At 36.9% G+C, this 17600-nt stretch overlaps 1 protein-coding gene across 2 annotated transcripts in view; it reads right to left on the reverse strand.

Annotated features, from left to right (window-relative positions):
• Nucleotides 1-17600, reverse strand: part of MALRD1 (MAM and LDL receptor class A domain containing 1) — a 204643-nt gene that overhangs the window by 42868 nt on the left and 144175 nt on the right. For both annotated transcript variants that reach the window (XM_015853499.2, XM_015853500.2), the window contains exons 32-33: nucleotides 14046-14247; nucleotides 1654-1929 (exon numbers count right to left, since the gene is read on the reverse strand). In XM_015853499.2, coding sequence (XP_015708985.1) covers nucleotides 1654-1929; nucleotides 14046-14247 — 478 coding nt within the window. The remainder of the gene's footprint in view (nucleotides 1-1653; nucleotides 1930-14045; nucleotides 14248-17600) is intronic.

Genomic DNA, 17600 nt, shown 5'->3' on the forward strand with positions numbered 1-17600 from the left:
CATTTCACAAGTTAAAAGTAGACAGCTAGAGATGAAATGCTGTGCTCTTATGATATACAACTTTTGGTGGGAACTGAGTGCGTGACAGTAATAATCTTTTCACTGTTTTCCTTCCAAACCACCACTAACCACTTGCATTCTGCTTTGCCCTGCAAACAGTATCTTCATAGGAAAAAGAATATGAAAAAATACATTGCTGCTTTTGCATTCTCATCTCATATTGTAAAAACTTACATGTTTGTATAATCAAAACTGAATTTTGGAGTAACAATATGATTACAGATATGAATGAGTTCCCACCTCACCCACAATTCCTAGGTTTGTAATAGCTATGGAAAATGTTTGTTTTTTGAGAAGACCAAGACTTAATTTCCCCTCATTCTCTATGCATTACTTAAAAGTAAAAAAGCAATGAAATTACATCTCAGTTGTTTAGAAGCACTCACTAGCTGCTGTGGTCTGGCACTGGGATGTACATGTACTGTGATACAACACAGTCTTCTAGTTGGGGGGGTGGGGGTGGGGTCAAGGAGGCAGGAGTGAATGAAGATTAATGAAGAGAGGTGTTTTTGATCTTGAGGTAAATAGAATGTTTTTGTGGCAAGCAAACTTTAAGGCCCCTCATAAAGCTGTATCTTTCACCAACAAAAACTCATGGACAAACAGGCTGTAAAGTACATGCCAGTTTATATAAAACCATCTTTTAAAAGAAATTTCTGGTGTGCTGGCCTACTTGTACACTTAGTAGTTTTGATCCAAATGATTAAAGAACTGTAATTTCTAGCCCACTGGAAACTGATATATTTTGTTTTGATGAGGATGAAAAATAAAATGTTAAAAACTCGTGCAGAATAAAAAGTCATCTCCTATATAAAAAGCTATATAGCTAATTATGCTGGCTATTCTGTAATGAAACATCTGGTCAGACACTGGAAAAGGCCTCATAGTGTGTTGGTTAACAGTGTTTGCCAACATTTTGGCAATGCCCCCTATAATATGCTTTGACCTCTTTGTCAGGCTGTTGGATGACTACATGATCTTTAAGTTCCTTCCAACTGAACTATTCTGTTTGTCCTCAGTTCCACTATCTAAAAAGATATATGTTGGAATGGGTAGTATGCTCACTTTTGTGTCTATATGAAACTTCAAGGTGTCTCTTTATAGGTACAGTCGAAACCTGCTGTCCTTGTGTTTTATTGCAGGCCTTTCTGTTCGGGGCAGAGTTTACTGCTATTACATGAACAGACTTTTTTGAAATTTGTGAAAGAACAAGACTTCTGTGAATGTCACTGAACTGATGAACTGCAAAAGTCTCTCTTTCATACTGTAAATAAAGATAAGCAAAGCAAATGCAACTGTCTTATCTATGGAAATAAAAGTGGAAATTCTTCCAATTATTAACAGAAATACAATGCAAAACTTTTCAAGCATTTGTCAAAGTCAATAGCCAGGGAACAGGAAAACATAAACAAAATTACTTGCAAATGTAGAGTGTCTCTCCAGGTAACACATTTTAGGCAGTACAAACAGTGCTTTTCTTGACTTGATTAGAGAATACTGAATTCTTTGCTACTCTTTGTTGCTCTTTTTCATGTCACTGTTTTGGGAAAGAAAGTTAACATGGCTGTAACTAGAGCATTGAAATTAACTTACAGCATCCAATTTCATCTTCATTAAGTGGGCAGTCAGGCACACCATCGCATTTCAGGAGGGCTGGGATGCAGCCTTTGGAAGGACACAGAAATTCAGTTGGTTTGCAGGAGCTTGGAGACACAGTGGTAGGGGTCACTGAGGGACAATTCATTTCATCAGTTCCATCCAAGCATTCTTCAACCCCATTACATTTTGCATTGAGAGGTAAACATTGTTGCATGTACACACACGGGAACTGGTCACTGCTGCAAGTTGGAGGCTGTGGTTTAGCTGGTCCTACAAGAAAAAAGTGAAGACCAGAGAAGAATATTTATTTTCTTTCAGTTACCATCTATATGACATCTGAGAAGAACACAGGCACTATGGGGGAGGCAGTTGATTTTTTGTATGAAAGATTTTTTTTTTATTTGCTTTTTTCTGGAAAATATACTGGAAAAAAAACTCTGTGATCATTTATAAAATTAACTGGAGACATTCAAGCTTCCATTTATTCCTATGAAAATGACTTCAACTGAATTTTACTAACAGAAACATAAGAACTACTTGTGAAAGCTGAATTCTAAGAAGCTGATTGCGCTAATGAAATGTTCTTCACACCCCCAGTGTCCCCAGGGGACCAAAGTTATGGAGTCTTGCAATTATGTTTTGCTGTGCAGAGAAAAGAAAAATCTCTGTAATTTCACTGTAAGCATTTAATCTTTTTCTAGGTCCATTTACATCAGAAAATAATGAATATTGTGATTGTTGCAGACAGGGAAGGACCAACTAGTGTCACCACATCTGAAAAAGATGGTAGTTTTCTTGTTGGTGGCCTGAAGCAGAGCATATCAAGTGCAAGAGTTCATGGTGGGTTTTAGATTGCCTTTGGAGAAGGTGCAAGCATTACTCCCTAACTTCAGAAGGCAGATGTTAAATCTTCATGAAGGCATGACACACTGTAAAGGATTTTTGCATTATTTTGCTATTTTTAATCCATAGGGCATCAGTGTCAGACTGTGGCTGTATTTAAAATACCCTCATGATAAATATCAATAGCATTTGGTCCAAAGATGAACTGCCAGTACATTCACACAAAATGAATACAGAATTTAGTTTATGATCTGGTCACTTGCAGAACAGTTACAAGGAAGAAGAGCTCAAGCTTTTTCTAACCTTGACCTTGACTAGTTTAGCAATCTTTGATCTTCATGTTGATCGACTTCATGTCAGATAATCTTAAGTGTAAGCCTCATAAAAGCAATATTCCTGACATAATTTATACTGTTTGTGATGTTAAATTTTTTCATACTCTTATAAAAATGTATTCCATACACTGGTAATAATCTCCACAAAAAACAATAATGGATTTTGACACAATGAAAATAATAACCTACTATATATATACATAGTATACATACATACATATATATATAACTATATATATATATATATTTGCTCGTTTGTATTCATAATTAAATCACAAATCTGCTGAAGACATTAGTCAAAATTTATTAAAATAAATCTTTTTACAATTTTATTTTGCTCTTAAAAAAAATCAAATTAGATAAAATTATTTTTCTTCTGTTATTTCTACCCCTTTTCCTCATAATACCTACAAGGTACTTAAGCTGTGAAAATGACTTATCCTGCAGTCAGTTCCACTAAGCAATGCACTTCTGCAGTTGTATAGTATAGTTCTGAATTGTCTGTTTTCTCACACAGTGGAAATTAACCCCACACAATTTCTTAGGAAACTGCAATTAAAATTGCAACTACACTGTTAATGCATAAGCTTTTCCTATTGTCATTTGTTGCAGGAAAAATAGCATTTGTAGTACATTTGAGAAGATTTTTACCAAACTTTCTTTCACTTCACCCCCTCTACCTAATATATTAATGATACATTCGCTAGTAAATAGTTGCCTGATTTTGTTCTGCAATAAAATTTGAAATCTGTTCTTAAATTCAGTAATACTTAAATGCATTGCATTTAAGTCTTGCATGTTAAATTGTCTTTCTTTCATACCACTGATCACGTTAGCCTTATGGTTCTGATCTCAGAAAATGCTTATACATGCACATGATCCTATATTAAATTCAGAGGTTAAGCAATGCTTGAGTGCTTTAATAAATCTTGGATTATTATTTTTTCTATAATAATTTCCAATTGTTGTTAGAGAATAATACATAGAAACAAGTTCTTCCTGACTTGCATACAAATTTTAGATTGTGTGGAATTCACGAAGAGCAGTGAAGCTGTCTCCAATTTATGGCAGAGGTAAAGTCAAGGGGAAGGTTAACCAGAGGTCTTATTAACTCTTTTTTATGTTTCCAGTAAATTAATAAAAATCCAAAGCAATACCCTGAAATAAGAAAAATCATTTTAGATCAGGACCATAAATAAGATGAAAATGTGTCAAAGGCCTTAAGAATACCACCTTGCTTAATAACTCACATTAAGTATTTAAGTTCATATCTGCTTGGCTACAGGTGCAAGACTGGACAACTTTTCTTAAATTATGATTTCCATGATCGGCAAAATCTACTTCACAGTACAATCTAGTTTCTTTACATCAAGTAGGATACAATTTTTCTTCTTAATTATAAATTGACTGTGCCTGCTAAAAAAAGTTTGGAAATTTATTAAACATTAATTTGTATATGTCTAAGTGTTAAAACTGACTAATCGGAATATACAAATCTAGAAAATCATTAATAACATCAAACTGAAAAGAAATCACAAGCAACACCTCATTAATGCAAAACTAATTAGTTACATTTAAAGCTGCTATGTAATTATTTATATTAGGCTCATCACTGCGGTATGTGCTGCTGGCATATTTCATTCTTAACAGTGGAAGTATTTATTTTGTTTCCTTGCCACTAGGGAGAACTGAACCAAAATGTTAAAATGTTGACACTGCAGTGTGGTTTATGGGGAAAAATGAGCTGGTGGTAATGTAATAAATATCCTCCATGGTCCCGAGTTGCATAGGGGTTTACTCACCTGTCTCAGCATTAAAATCTAATGTTAAATTTCTGTACATGTTTGAAGTGTATACCCACTCTATAGATATATATGATGATGTTTGTGTAAACAATAGAATCTAAAATGTGTTTTATTTCAATGCAAATTGGCTATCGTTCTATGTCTTATCAGCAATTTCAGTCACTTAAAATCATTAAATTCAACAATTGCCTAACACTAGCATGCCAGAAGAACATTTTCCTCATCTTTCTCCAAGTGTGAAAAAGATGTTTCCATCTCAGCACTCATCTTCTGAGTGTTGAGTGGCTCTAATTTTCAGACGACATTTGGCAGTGGAAGAGATATTGTACAGGTTACCTTTTGTAAAAAGCAGTATCTATTTGAATCTGTTTAAGGATTTGGAAATAAATCTACTAACAATGACGTGTTCTAAGGAACATAGGATAGAAGTTTAGCTTTTTGTATCCAGACTGCGCAATCACTTAAAATCAGGAGTAGAGATGCTCAGGAATACATTCAGTATTAACACAAAAATCAAAAACAATGTCAGAGAAAATAACCTATGCTCTGGACTTAGATCTATAGAAAAACAGCAGCAAATTGTTGGTTTTCTAATATAACTGAAGGAATCACAATTGTTAAGTAACAATCTAAGGACATGCCTTATTTATTTTACTTTGAAGTCACCATTTCATTTTATACTTATTTTTACCTTGCATATTTCAAATAAAGTCTTTTGCAAGTGTGCATAATATCTGCATGCATGTCTTAAAAGTATACTTTAATTACATCCTCAAAAATGAGTTTTTTATTGAGTCTTTAAACCCTTTGTCAAAACAACTCATGCAGCTCTGCTAGGCTAGGTGTAATCTAAGGACAAAAGATGCCACCCTACCAGCATCCTTGCACAATGAAGAGAAAATGGGTAGCTGCCTGCAGTGGTTACTCAAATCTAACACAGCATTTTCTTACTCCCCTTCCTCAAAGGAAAGGGGAACTGAGGGAGAAAATGCAATATAAAAGGGCTCACAGGTTGAGATAAGGACAGGAAGATCACACACCAATTGCTGTCATGGGCAAAACAGATTCAGGGAGACTAATGCAATTTATTGTCTGCTATCAACAGAACAGAGTACTAAGAAACTATAAGCAAACTTCCTCTCATTTACCATCTTCTACCTCCTCACTACAAGTGGCAGAAGGAAAAGTGGAATGGGATTACAGTAGTCCATAACGCTTTGTCTCTGCTACTCTGTCATGATCTCTCTGCCCCTGCTCCATGTGGGGGATGTCCTATGCAATGCTGCCTTTCCTGTACCCATCCTGCATGGACTTTCCACAGGCTGCAGGTCTTCAGGCACTGCCCCAGCACTACCCCAGAGGTAGAAGCCCTTCTGTCCCACTGTGGGCTGCTCCCCACAGCTGCAGCTCCAGTCGGAGGCTGCACCTACAGAGGCTGTCTGTGAACCATACCTCAGCCACATCCACTGCTGCTCTGTGGGCTCCTCCATGGCTCCACTTGGAGATCTGCTCCTCGTGGTGCCCATGGTCTGCAGGGGGACAGCCTGCCCCCTTTCATGGGCCTCTCCCAGGCTGCAGGGAACTTCTGCACTGCACCTGGAGCAACTCCTGCCCTCCTTCTGCAATGACCTTGGGATGCACTCAGTTTCTCAATCCTCTTTCCCTTTTGTACAGCAGTTTTTTCCTTTGTTAAATCTGCACTCCTAGAAGTACAACCAGCATTGCTCTTTGCTCAGCTCTGACAGCAGCAAGACCCTGGCTCTTACCTGACACAGGTCAGCTTTTGGGCTCTGCTCACAGTGGCAACCCCTGCAGTTCCCCTCCAATGAAATCTTGCCACACAAGCCCAGTACACCAAGATGGATTCAAAAAGTAAAAATATCATATATATTTTGTATGTACTGCTTCACAAAGTGCAGTAACTATGGCTGCATATTCCTGTCTTTCATTGTTGTTTGATAAAATGGGTGATTTTAGAGATGTTTTTATTTCAATGTGTTAATCATAAAAACATCTGTTAGACTACATAGAGTTCAGGAACTGATGATTTGGAAATAAGAAGCCTGTACTGTGTGAAAAGTCTTCAATGAGTGAAGTGCTCATAGTCTGCAACAGTTATATATTTATGGAATGTGGATTTATTTAAAACTATGAAATATTTTATGAACACTTCTCCTATGCAGATGATTTTCTGTGTGCAGATGCTCTTTTTGTCATCCACGGCATGTGACTGGGCACACAGCATTGACCCTGATTCCTGACAGCATTCGAGGTTTTACCACCACATGGCACATGAGTATAGCCACTGGAAACAGTGTGGCCTCTATTACCCAAAGGATAATATAATATGAACATTTGTACTTCACACTCACTAGTACAGTCAGAGACAAACAAGAATGCATACCTTACACAAAACAAGATCTCTATGTCATACATTTATTTTCTGCCTGCCTCGTTCAGGTACCAGGATATCTGGTCCTGAGTAGGTGCCTGTAAATATTTATGTACCGTCTATGACAGAGAATTCTAATTAAGACTAGTAGCCATTGGCATTAAAATCAACACCAGAAAGCATGAAATAATGTTACCACATGCTATTACGCAGCATTAGTTCCGTTGTATCAAAGCTTGCTTTAAAGTCCATTTAGTTAAATGGAAAGACTTATTGATTTTAATGGGCCTGCATCAGACCCTTGAGAACTAACAACCTTTCTGATACATTTGCATAAGTAATTTACCTACTAAATCTAACAAAAACTGGGGACCTATTAACCGTAGCTAAAAGAGCAAAAAATAAACTCCTCCAACAGTTTCCATTAGATGAGAGTATAAATTAATTGCAGGTCCAATCTGGTGCATTAATGAACTTGAAATCAGTGGTAATCTTCACTTTCACTTCATCACACACTGCATCAGAACACCAAATCAGTCCACTCAGTGTCTACAGGGAAATAACCTTGTTTAAAAAAATTCACTACACTGAACTTGTTCCAATACTACTACAGGCTATCTCTGAGTGTTTATCTGTGTCAGTAAAGCTTCTGCTAGAAAATAAAATGTTCCTGTCAAAGCTTGTAAAAAGACAGAAAGAAAAGGTGATGGGAGAGGAAGGGGATTTTCTCTACCTTTTGAGAACACAGAAGAATAGGGCAGGATGCTGGAAAGGATTCTAGTAACTCTGTTACAAAGCCAAAATGAATAAAATTAGAACGTATCCCAGTGATATCACAGTTCATTACAGTTTTATACTTCTGGACAGAATTGGGCAAAATGTATCTTATAGGACTGCAGCTTGCTAACATGCAAACAAGAGAAAACACACAAGTAACATACTGCTTGCAAAATCAAGCTTTGATTTAAAATTTCCACTCGGAGATCTACCACTACAGGCTGGAACAGACTTATCACCTATGAAAAGCTATCACACAGAATCACAGAATCACAGAATGACCCGGGTTGGAAGGGACCTCAAGGATCATGTAGTTCCAACCCCCCTGCCTAGCAGGGCCACCAAACATACGCCTTTACTAGATCAGGTTGCCCAGAGCCCTGTCCAACCTGGTCTTGAACACCTCCAAGGACAGGGCATCCACAACCTCACTGGGCAGCCTTTTCCAGAACCTAACCACTCTCCTAGTAAAGAACTTCCCCCTAACATACAACCTAAATCTTCCCTCTTTTAACTTAAAACCATTTCCCCTAGTCCTGCTATTATCAGCCCTTTCGAAGAGTTTACTCCCCTCCTGGGAGTAAGTTCCCTTCAGGTATTGAAAGGCTGCAATGAGGTCACCCCGCAACCTTCTCTTCTCCAGGATGAGCTATGGCAATATCTGTCACACTTCTGTTAAGAACAGTCCAGAATATGCTAGCTATGCCTCTTACCATAATGCAATAATTTAAATATTAGGAGCAATGAAAAACTGGAGAAACTGTGAAGCTTTAATTACCAACAAAGTGATATGAAACGGATTTAGTGCAGAGAAAAGAGAAACTGCTCAGAATCAGGACAGATGGGCTGATAATGCAATGCCATGCTAACTCATTTATTTCTCAGCTTAACTTATAATGAAAGGTAGTTTATGTAGGTCTGAATTTAGCATAACCTGAGAGGAGCATCCTGGTAAGCTCTGCCTTACTTGATAAATCTCAGATCGTGATTAAATCTTGTTGAAGAGAAAGCTAAGTCTTAACTAATAAAGAATGAATTATAATAATATATTTTTTCCAAAATTATTTCTCTGTTCCACTAAGAAAATATATTGATTTTTATGAACAAAGGTAGCAAGGTAAAGCATCGTCTCTGTGGTATGAGACTTTGTTGTTGTTGTCGTTGTTTGGTGTAAACAGATGGGTTTTGGAGGCTCATATTAATGAGACAATTCTCATACACTGTTAATAAATCCAAAGACTTTAATTTCCCAAAAGACATCTGGTTTGAATCAGAAGATTTCAATATTCTGTGCAGAGAGACACTGAAAGGCAGAGAGAAATGAAAAGTTTTAGGCCAATATGTTATATTTCTTTATGCACAATATAACTCCATTACAGATTTGACACTAATTATGCCAGTTTATGCACTCTGTCTCATACTAAAAATCCCTTTTCCCCTTCCTGTGAAATCAGCAATACCAGTTGCTTCACTGGCAGATAAGTGCACTGGGAGATACTGAATCAGGCTGAAGAATCTCCCTGAGCTGTTGTACTCTGGGTCATAATTTTTTTCTTTATAAATGCGGAAATATCCTATCTCTACCAAGCAAAGAGGATCTAAACCACATTCTGATTTGTTTCAGGGAGTGACTAACTAGAGAAGCTATTAACAAATAGCTCCAAGCCCTCTATTACTTCCTTGCTTCCTTGCTTCCCCACCTTTGTTTATAGAGGCAGACTTCCCCAGAATCTTATCTTTCCCTTGAAGAAGGAGATTCCCTGAGCTCTCAACCTGCTTAACTATAAGCATGAGCAGACAAGCTAACAATGATTCTCTTGGTTCTGCAACGTGGAAATTCAGAGTTAAGTGTTCTCTACAGAGCTTTTCCCCATGATCTGATTCTGCACTCTGGGCAGCTCAAGCACTTAAGTATTCCAGTACCTCTCATGTTCAGATTTGGGGATGTTCAGTTTCAGAGACAGATCATCAAATCCCTCTAAGCCTTTGTCATACACTATCACGTCACACACACTCACACATGTAGAACCTTCAGCAAAACTTTCTGGGCTGTTAGATAAAGGTATGAATTATGCCCTTCTTACAAGACCCAGTGAAATGAGATCAACGTGAAGTGCCACAGTTCTTTGCTAAGTTAAATGAAGAAGACTTAAGAACAATCTGCATTCTGCTGTGCTTAAATTATAAACATTCATCTGAGACAGTTTCTGTTAAAAAGATGTCTGTGGTAAAGCCCATTTCCTTTCTGTGTGAAACAAGAAAATGCTCTGTAGTTCCTGCCCTTTGGGATCCTCTCCACTTTACTCTTTTGGGTAAACACGGATATTAGGCAATGCCTAATTCTGCTTTTCTTCATTTTAAATACTATTTTTATAAGGATTCGAGGCCTACACAAGAAAACACTGAACAGCTATTCTGCTTGTGAAGATAAACTTAGAATAATCCAGGCATCAGAATAGACTTTGTTTATAGTAAAAAATGTGTTGGTATAAAAATAGGAAATATAATTTTAAAGGGGGAAAAAAAAGCTGTGAATCACTTTGCTGAAACAACATATGGCTTGGGAAGACCACGTCAGAAATGGCTGGCAGTGGGGAAGGCATCATGGGAATGAACGCTTTCTGCTCTCCCAGGCATCCGTAAGTGGGCACTGCTGGAGGCACACTATACTACATGGACCTTTTTCTTGCCATATCTGATCTGAAATTCTAAGTATATATGTTCTAAATATTGTGATTTTTGTCACTTCCTTTATCATGGAGCTTCTTTGCAATATTAGCTCCTCTGGAAAGTAGGAAAGATCATCTGTAGGAGTAGACTAACAATACAGAGTTTTGTGCAACTCTGCCATGATCAGATGACACAGAGGCAATGTCCCCTATCTGTGTTTACTTACGTCAAGCAGTACAATTTAGAAATGAAAGTTCAAAGAGAGATGTTAAGGAGGGACTAGCAGGTTTAGTGGAGAACTTCACCACATGACAGGCTGCAGCAGCAGTGATGATTGCTGTGAGGCATACCTTCTACCACTACACAATCTCCATAAGCACAGCTAATTTTTGTTTGGGTGATCTCTGGGATAGAGTGTTATAAAAAATCACACACTATATCAGCAGAAAAGAGTGGTCCTTGAAACATGGTAAGACTGCCTCTCATTTAGCAGTTAATTCTGAACTAAGTTAGATTCTATGCCGCTGGCAGCTGGCACTTCAGCTTTCTCCATGCATGAGCATCAACTAGAAGTTACTTCTGTAGTAAGCCAGAGACTAGTTTGATCATCCTTTGTTCAAACGTTCAGAAATATTCATGGATGTGAAGAAACTCTCCTGTCTAATGAGGGCTGACTACTTAAAAACAAATAAAAATCTCAGCTGAATTAAAGCTGCTGGTAATGCTTTATTGCTTAGAGCTCCCAAACAGATAAACTGTGATCGCTTCTGTTTAGAACATGTTGCCTCAGGAAACCCAAAGTAATTAAAGAACAGCTGAAAAATAATAATGCAGTGAGAGGAAAAATATGCAGGAGCAAAGTTATCTCCTGAAAGAAAGAACATTACAGAAAACCTGTACTGCAGGTATACATGCTTTTCTTTGAGCTAAGTCTTTGAATAAACATGAGGAGCAAAAATCAAAGCAGGTCTGGCAATGTAGTAGGTAAACTTTCCCACCAATGCTGTTAAATCAAAATATTCTTGCTCAGATATCTGCAAGAATGGTATACTGAACTTTGTCTTTACATGGCAGTGATTTCTTACTATTTGCAGGTAATATTTTCAAATTTCACTGCCTCAATTTTTAAGTTATCAGTGAAAAACAGCATTTTGTCCAGAGCAGCTACACTTTGTCAGGAACTTGATTAAAATTTCAGAGTTCAGTTATTCTTCTTAAATAACTAGGGTTTATTTAATTATGCAGTTTTTCTGAAGTTCTTTTGCTTCTTTGCAAGCACAGACTGGGTGTACCCAGCCTAGGGTACAGACTAGGATAGGACTTTTCATAAAAGAATACAAAATTGCTAGAGAAACAAGTCAAAACACATGTAAGTGATAATATCTAGATATTATTTCTGATCTGTGGAGAAGATGGTACATCAAGTCACAAACTCATCAGGAGATTGCCTTTGATTTTCTTTGAAATGGGGGAGAAATAAACAGCTACAGAAAAAGCTACTCTAACACTGGAGGAGGTCGGACAAATGGATAGTAGGAGGAACTGGCAGAATTGTCAGGATGCATATACAGCTGTGGACTGGCTGGTGGAGGTAGAGGATGTGTGAGGAATGTGGAATTAGGATGTCTGAAAGTGCATGAATGTCTGAGTGAGGAGCTGAAGTTGGATTAATAGAATTTGGAATTGTGGAAGCATTAGGAGAATGTAAAAGATATGTAATGTAAGCTATGGGTTACATATGGTGGCATAGAGAAAATGATGTAAGGATAGAAGGTTTTGAACTGAAATGAGTGGAAGATGATTTTCAGCATAGTATGGAAAAGAAATGTAATGTGACAAGAACTAAAAACCACAACACAATCATCCTTCAAACAATGTTTTGTAAATGATATTTTCCTAGTTAGCATTACATGCTTATTCCTTTATCTGAATTGTAGAATCGCTAAGGCTGGAAAAGATCTATAAGATCATCCAGTCCAACTATCCACCAATCATTAATATTTCTCACTAAATCATATCCCTCAAACAAAACAACTAAAAGTTCCTTGAACACCTCCAGTGTTGATGACTCCATCAGCTCCCTGGGCAGCCCATTCCAGCACCTGACCACTCTTTCAGAAAAGTAGTATTTCCTAACGTCCAGCCTGAATCTCCCCTGGCACAACTTGAGACCACTGCTTCTAGTCCTATCAAGAGTGACACGAGAGAAGAGGCTGAATCTCAGCTCCCTGCAACCTCCCTTCAGGTAGTTAGAGAAAGCAATAAGGTCTCCTCTGAGCCTCCGCTTCTCCAGACTGAACAATCCCAGCATCCTAAGCCACACTCATAAGGCTTGTGCTCCAGACTCCTCACCAGCTTTGTTGCCCTTCTTTAAACATGCTCCAGGGCCTCAATGTCTTGCTTGCAGTGAGGGGCCCAAAACTGGACACAATACTCAAGGCGCAGCTTCACCAGAGATGAGTACAGAGATACAATTACTTCCCTGCTCCTGTTAGCAACACGATTTCTGATACAAGCCAGGATGCCATTGGCTTTCTTGCCTACCTGAGCACACCACTGGCTGATGTTCAGCCAAGCACTGACCAATACTCCCAGGTCTGTATCCTCTACACAGTCTTCCAGCCTCTCCTCCCCAATCCTGAAATGTTGCCTGGGGCTGGAATACATACTTTTTCATAATAAAATATCAAAGTTACATAAAAATATAAATTTAATTTGTATAAGTTATTGGAATAGAAACCAAGGACTTCTTGTTAATCCCAGGTACTCAAAAAATATCATTTTAAAATTTCTATTATGCTATATTACACATGAAAATGACTAAATATATCTTAAGTTATAATTTGAAAAGGTTATTAACATGACGAGGGTAGAGCAAGCACTTGTTTATGTACATGGTTTGCAGTTCATTTTAGCACATTTCAAAACAGTATTTTCCTTAGCCTACTGGTTGGAAAATCGATTTTTTTTTTTTTTCCAGATTGAGATCAAGTAAATGCCACCCACTTGAATATATATTTCACTTCAAGTTTTAATCTCTGTGGGGTTAGTTCTCCAAGGAGCTGCTTAATCATCAAATTAACAAAGCAGTTCATTGAATAGATTCATCAACTACTTCATACACAGTCTGAATAATAAAAGCAGTGTAGGTTTCTGTCTATTCAAGATCATTTTTATCACATCTGCATTGGAATTTGTTTAGCCATAATCTTTTGTAGTTGCTCCTTATGAATAACAAACTGCAGAGAAATCTTAGATTATGGAATGGTTCATATTCTCATCAGAATCTGTATTTGCACATAAATTTTAATACTTTTCCCCGATAATTTATTGTATGTAGTATTTAATTTGCTGAGGAAATCACTGACTTTCTTAAAGAATACATATGGCTTTATAAGGCATTAGAATTTTATTCATTTTCCTCACAGAGTTCTATTCAGTTAGTTTGTGTAGCAGAAACCAGATCATACATATTTGAGATGTTCAACTAAATGTGAAATAACACAGTTTTCCTCTTCACTCTGAAAATAAAACAGTATTGTAAATGTTTCTGTAATAACATACCTCCATCCATACATTCTGGAGTGAAAGAAATATCATCAAGGGCAAATTCTGTGGGCTCTCTCTGCCCCACTTCAACTTCAAAAGCAACTCTGAAAGGAGCATTACTGGAGAGGACCACATTTGCATACATCCATTTGTTCTCTTCATTTTTGCTAGAAGACCACATAAGAATATCCATTCCATGTTCTTCAACAGAATATACCTGTAGACCAAGAAGTTCAAGAGATGTAATTGACTCAGTGCTGAAGAAGATACAGAGGAACATGTCTAACCAAAGTAATATGGCCTTCTTGGTGAGGTACAAAAGTTATTAAATACTTTTGCTCTATCTAACCCAGCTGCAAATAAAAAGCCACTCTGAAAAAAATATATATAAAAATAAAAAGAATTGCTAAGATAATCTCTGATTGGAAAACCTACAGACTGGTTCATCATATAGAAGCTGAAGAGTAAAGTCCTAACCCAAATTTCATCTTGACACTGAAGAAAAGATTAAGGCTCATGAGTTATCCTTTCTTTTCTAAAATGTAAACTTAAAGTTATGAGACTAGGTGAAGATTTTGGAGACATAGATGATAGGCTTTAAGGCCTCTAGTTTGGTACAACTAATTAATACTGTGTTTCATTGTAAATTAAACCAAGAATATTTAGCAACAATAAAAATAAAATAAAGAAAAACAGGCAAAGAAATGGGAATGACAACAAAAGAATTCACAGGTAAACAACTGGTGAATTAATTTCATGCATAGGATTATGTAAATTATGTAGGTAGCTGCATTTCTCACTCAGGGGTTCAAAATCCTCATACAATTTAAGCCAGGGTCAGAAATAATGAAAAAAAAAAAAAAAAGAAAAAAAAAAGAAGAGCTAGAATAATGAAAGTCAGCACATTCCAACCATTTCAACTGATAGTTATTTCCTTAAGAGACTGGGAATTTTAATTGTTATCCTCTCCTCCTCACTTTCAATAACATCATTCTCTCAAGTTCATCATCAAATTATTAATTAGTTGACCTGGTGGTTCATGTTTCCACTTTAGCATCCCACTTAAACAATGGAACATGAAAAAAATCCTACAAAATCTGAGACTCAAGAAAGTTATAAACTTAAATCCATACAAATGATATGTGTCATTAAATATCTTTGACTTTCTTTTATTTCATTGAATATCTTTTGTCTTTGAGACAAGATAAAAACCCAAACCACATACTTTACAGAAGTTACTGCATTGACCAAAATAGTTTCTATTGTGGACTAGAGGAGAATCAAGAGGCCTATCACTCAGCAATCCAAATTAGTACCTAACATAGCCAAGTTTGATGTTATACAGGACTATCCAGCACCAGTCTTCCAGAAAGCTAAAAATCATGCTGGGCAACACTAAGAAGTTTTGAGAAAAAATAGCTGAAGTAAGCCATTAAAAAAAAAATGAAAAAAGGTATATGCATTCACACTATCAGGTTATAAGTCCTCAATAAGCTGAATCTCCCAATTAGACTAACTGCAAGCAAAGTCAGGACTGTATTACAGCATCTGTACATACATCACAGGGACCATTCACTGTTTCACCAATCATGATAAGCCCTACAGTCTCATTACTCTGAATCTTTACAGCACACAAAAGTATTAGTGTGGTTTTAGCTATTACTGTGTCACACAGGTGTTATGCAATGATATTTTCTATTTTTTGAAGATTAATACTGAGATAACAATATTGTTTCTGGTACAGCTAAATGAAAAGTTCCACAGATGAACAAATAACTGTTGTGGGAAGAAGCAAACACTTAGACAATAAAAACAAGACAATACTAGAATCTCTTACAACTGGACATTTGAAGGCTGTCTCAGGGTTTAAATTCAGATTTTTCTTTGTGGGTTTTATTATCAGGCTGGTAGGAGAGGTTTTTCAAAGCATGCTAACTGTTTGAGCAGTTCTTTGTATGTACAGAGTACATACATCATGTCTACACGGGGACTGATCTCAAATGGAATGCAGACTGCTGTGTACACGCAAACCCGCCTAGAAATTCATGCTGAGCATAAGAAATAAACTCATCCTGAAATCTGCTATAAATGGCCAGTGGGACTGGAGGGCAGCAAGTTAAACCAGGTCTAGAAAATTCATTTTGATCACATCTGCTTCTGCCTGCAGGGATGCAAGATAAATTTTCTTTCTTTTAGATATGAACATGAGATATATGTTAGATATGCCATATAGTAAGGGTGTGCAAATAGATAATTATTAGTTATTAGTTAGTATGCCATGTTAATTTTCATGTTTGTGTCTCCCATTAGATTTCACTTCAACTGTCATATTGTTTATCCTAATAAAAACATGTAGAAACTGATAGATTTTAGAATAAATCTCTGAACTGCTACACAGGAAATCTCAGGTGAGCTCCCACCTCTACTTTTCATGTACACTCTTTGGTATATACTTAATTCCCATTTTCTGCTGCAGTGCTCCTGAATGCATTTACTTTACTTGCCTCAAGTCCTTATCCACTACTTAATCAAGGAAGTGGCTATCTTATTTTGTATGCCTCTTTAAAAATTCAGATAAAATTTCTGAAAAATATATGTAATTTAAAATATATGGTAAATCAAATGAGGTTACAACAGTGTTCATAAAAATGGTGCCTGTTTCTATAGCTTGGGATACAGATCTCTCAAAGATTATGCCCAATGAAATTAAAAGATGTCATAGTGTATCCTTCACCAAGGTTACTTTTGTCTCTGAAGTTTAAGGCATTTTTTGAGACAGGAATAGTGTACAGAAGATTTAATAGTGTACAGAAGATTTTTGCTTATGCTTTTCAGAAGGATACACATAGCACAGTTGCTGAGTAAGGCTGACACAGAATGAAACAAGAGAATAATCCCCGGTTTCTGTTCAGTCGTGTTGGCTTAGTACATCTCTAAAAATATGCAGCATATGAATGGTAAAGAAAATTCTCACAGAGCTCTCCAATGCCCTCAAAAGTTAGAGTGCTGTCACGCTTAGTGCCCTCAGAGACTTTCCAACACCTCCCCACACAGCAACATACGAATTGCACACATGCTAGCCTGGTAGTGGAAACAATCTAAGGCTTCAAAGAGGAAAAGGCTAATAAAATGAATCCCACCCAACCAAACAACAACAATAAAAATAAATCTACACCTTCAGTGAAAAACCTGTTGAATAACTATCTACCAGGCTCTGGAGAGCTGTGCTTAATCTAACTGTAGGCTAAATACTATCATTTTAATTTCAGTGTAACAAGCATATATTGCACTAACTAGTCAGTTTGTACTGACACACTTTCTAGAGTTCACACATAGTCTAAATGGCAAAGAACAGGATAGAGCTATCACTTCATTTATTTTGGAGTTAAGAGCTGAAGACTGAAAATATCCCAGTACACACACAGTACACACATGGAGATTCTAAGAAGAATTTAGCGTGAAAATCTCCAAGAGGCAAACACATGAGAGAAGCTATTATAGTTGCTACTTGGTCTTTCTCCAAGGTGCCTCTGCCAGCTGGTTTATTTGTAGTCCATATGAGAATGGCAT

Source organism: Coturnix japonica, chromosome 2, assembly GCF_001577835.2.
Source record: "Coturnix japonica isolate 7356 chromosome 2, Coturnix japonica 2.1, whole genome shotgun sequence".
NCBI classification, from domain to species: domain Eukaryota; kingdom Metazoa; phylum Chordata; class Aves; order Galliformes; family Phasianidae; genus Coturnix; species Coturnix japonica.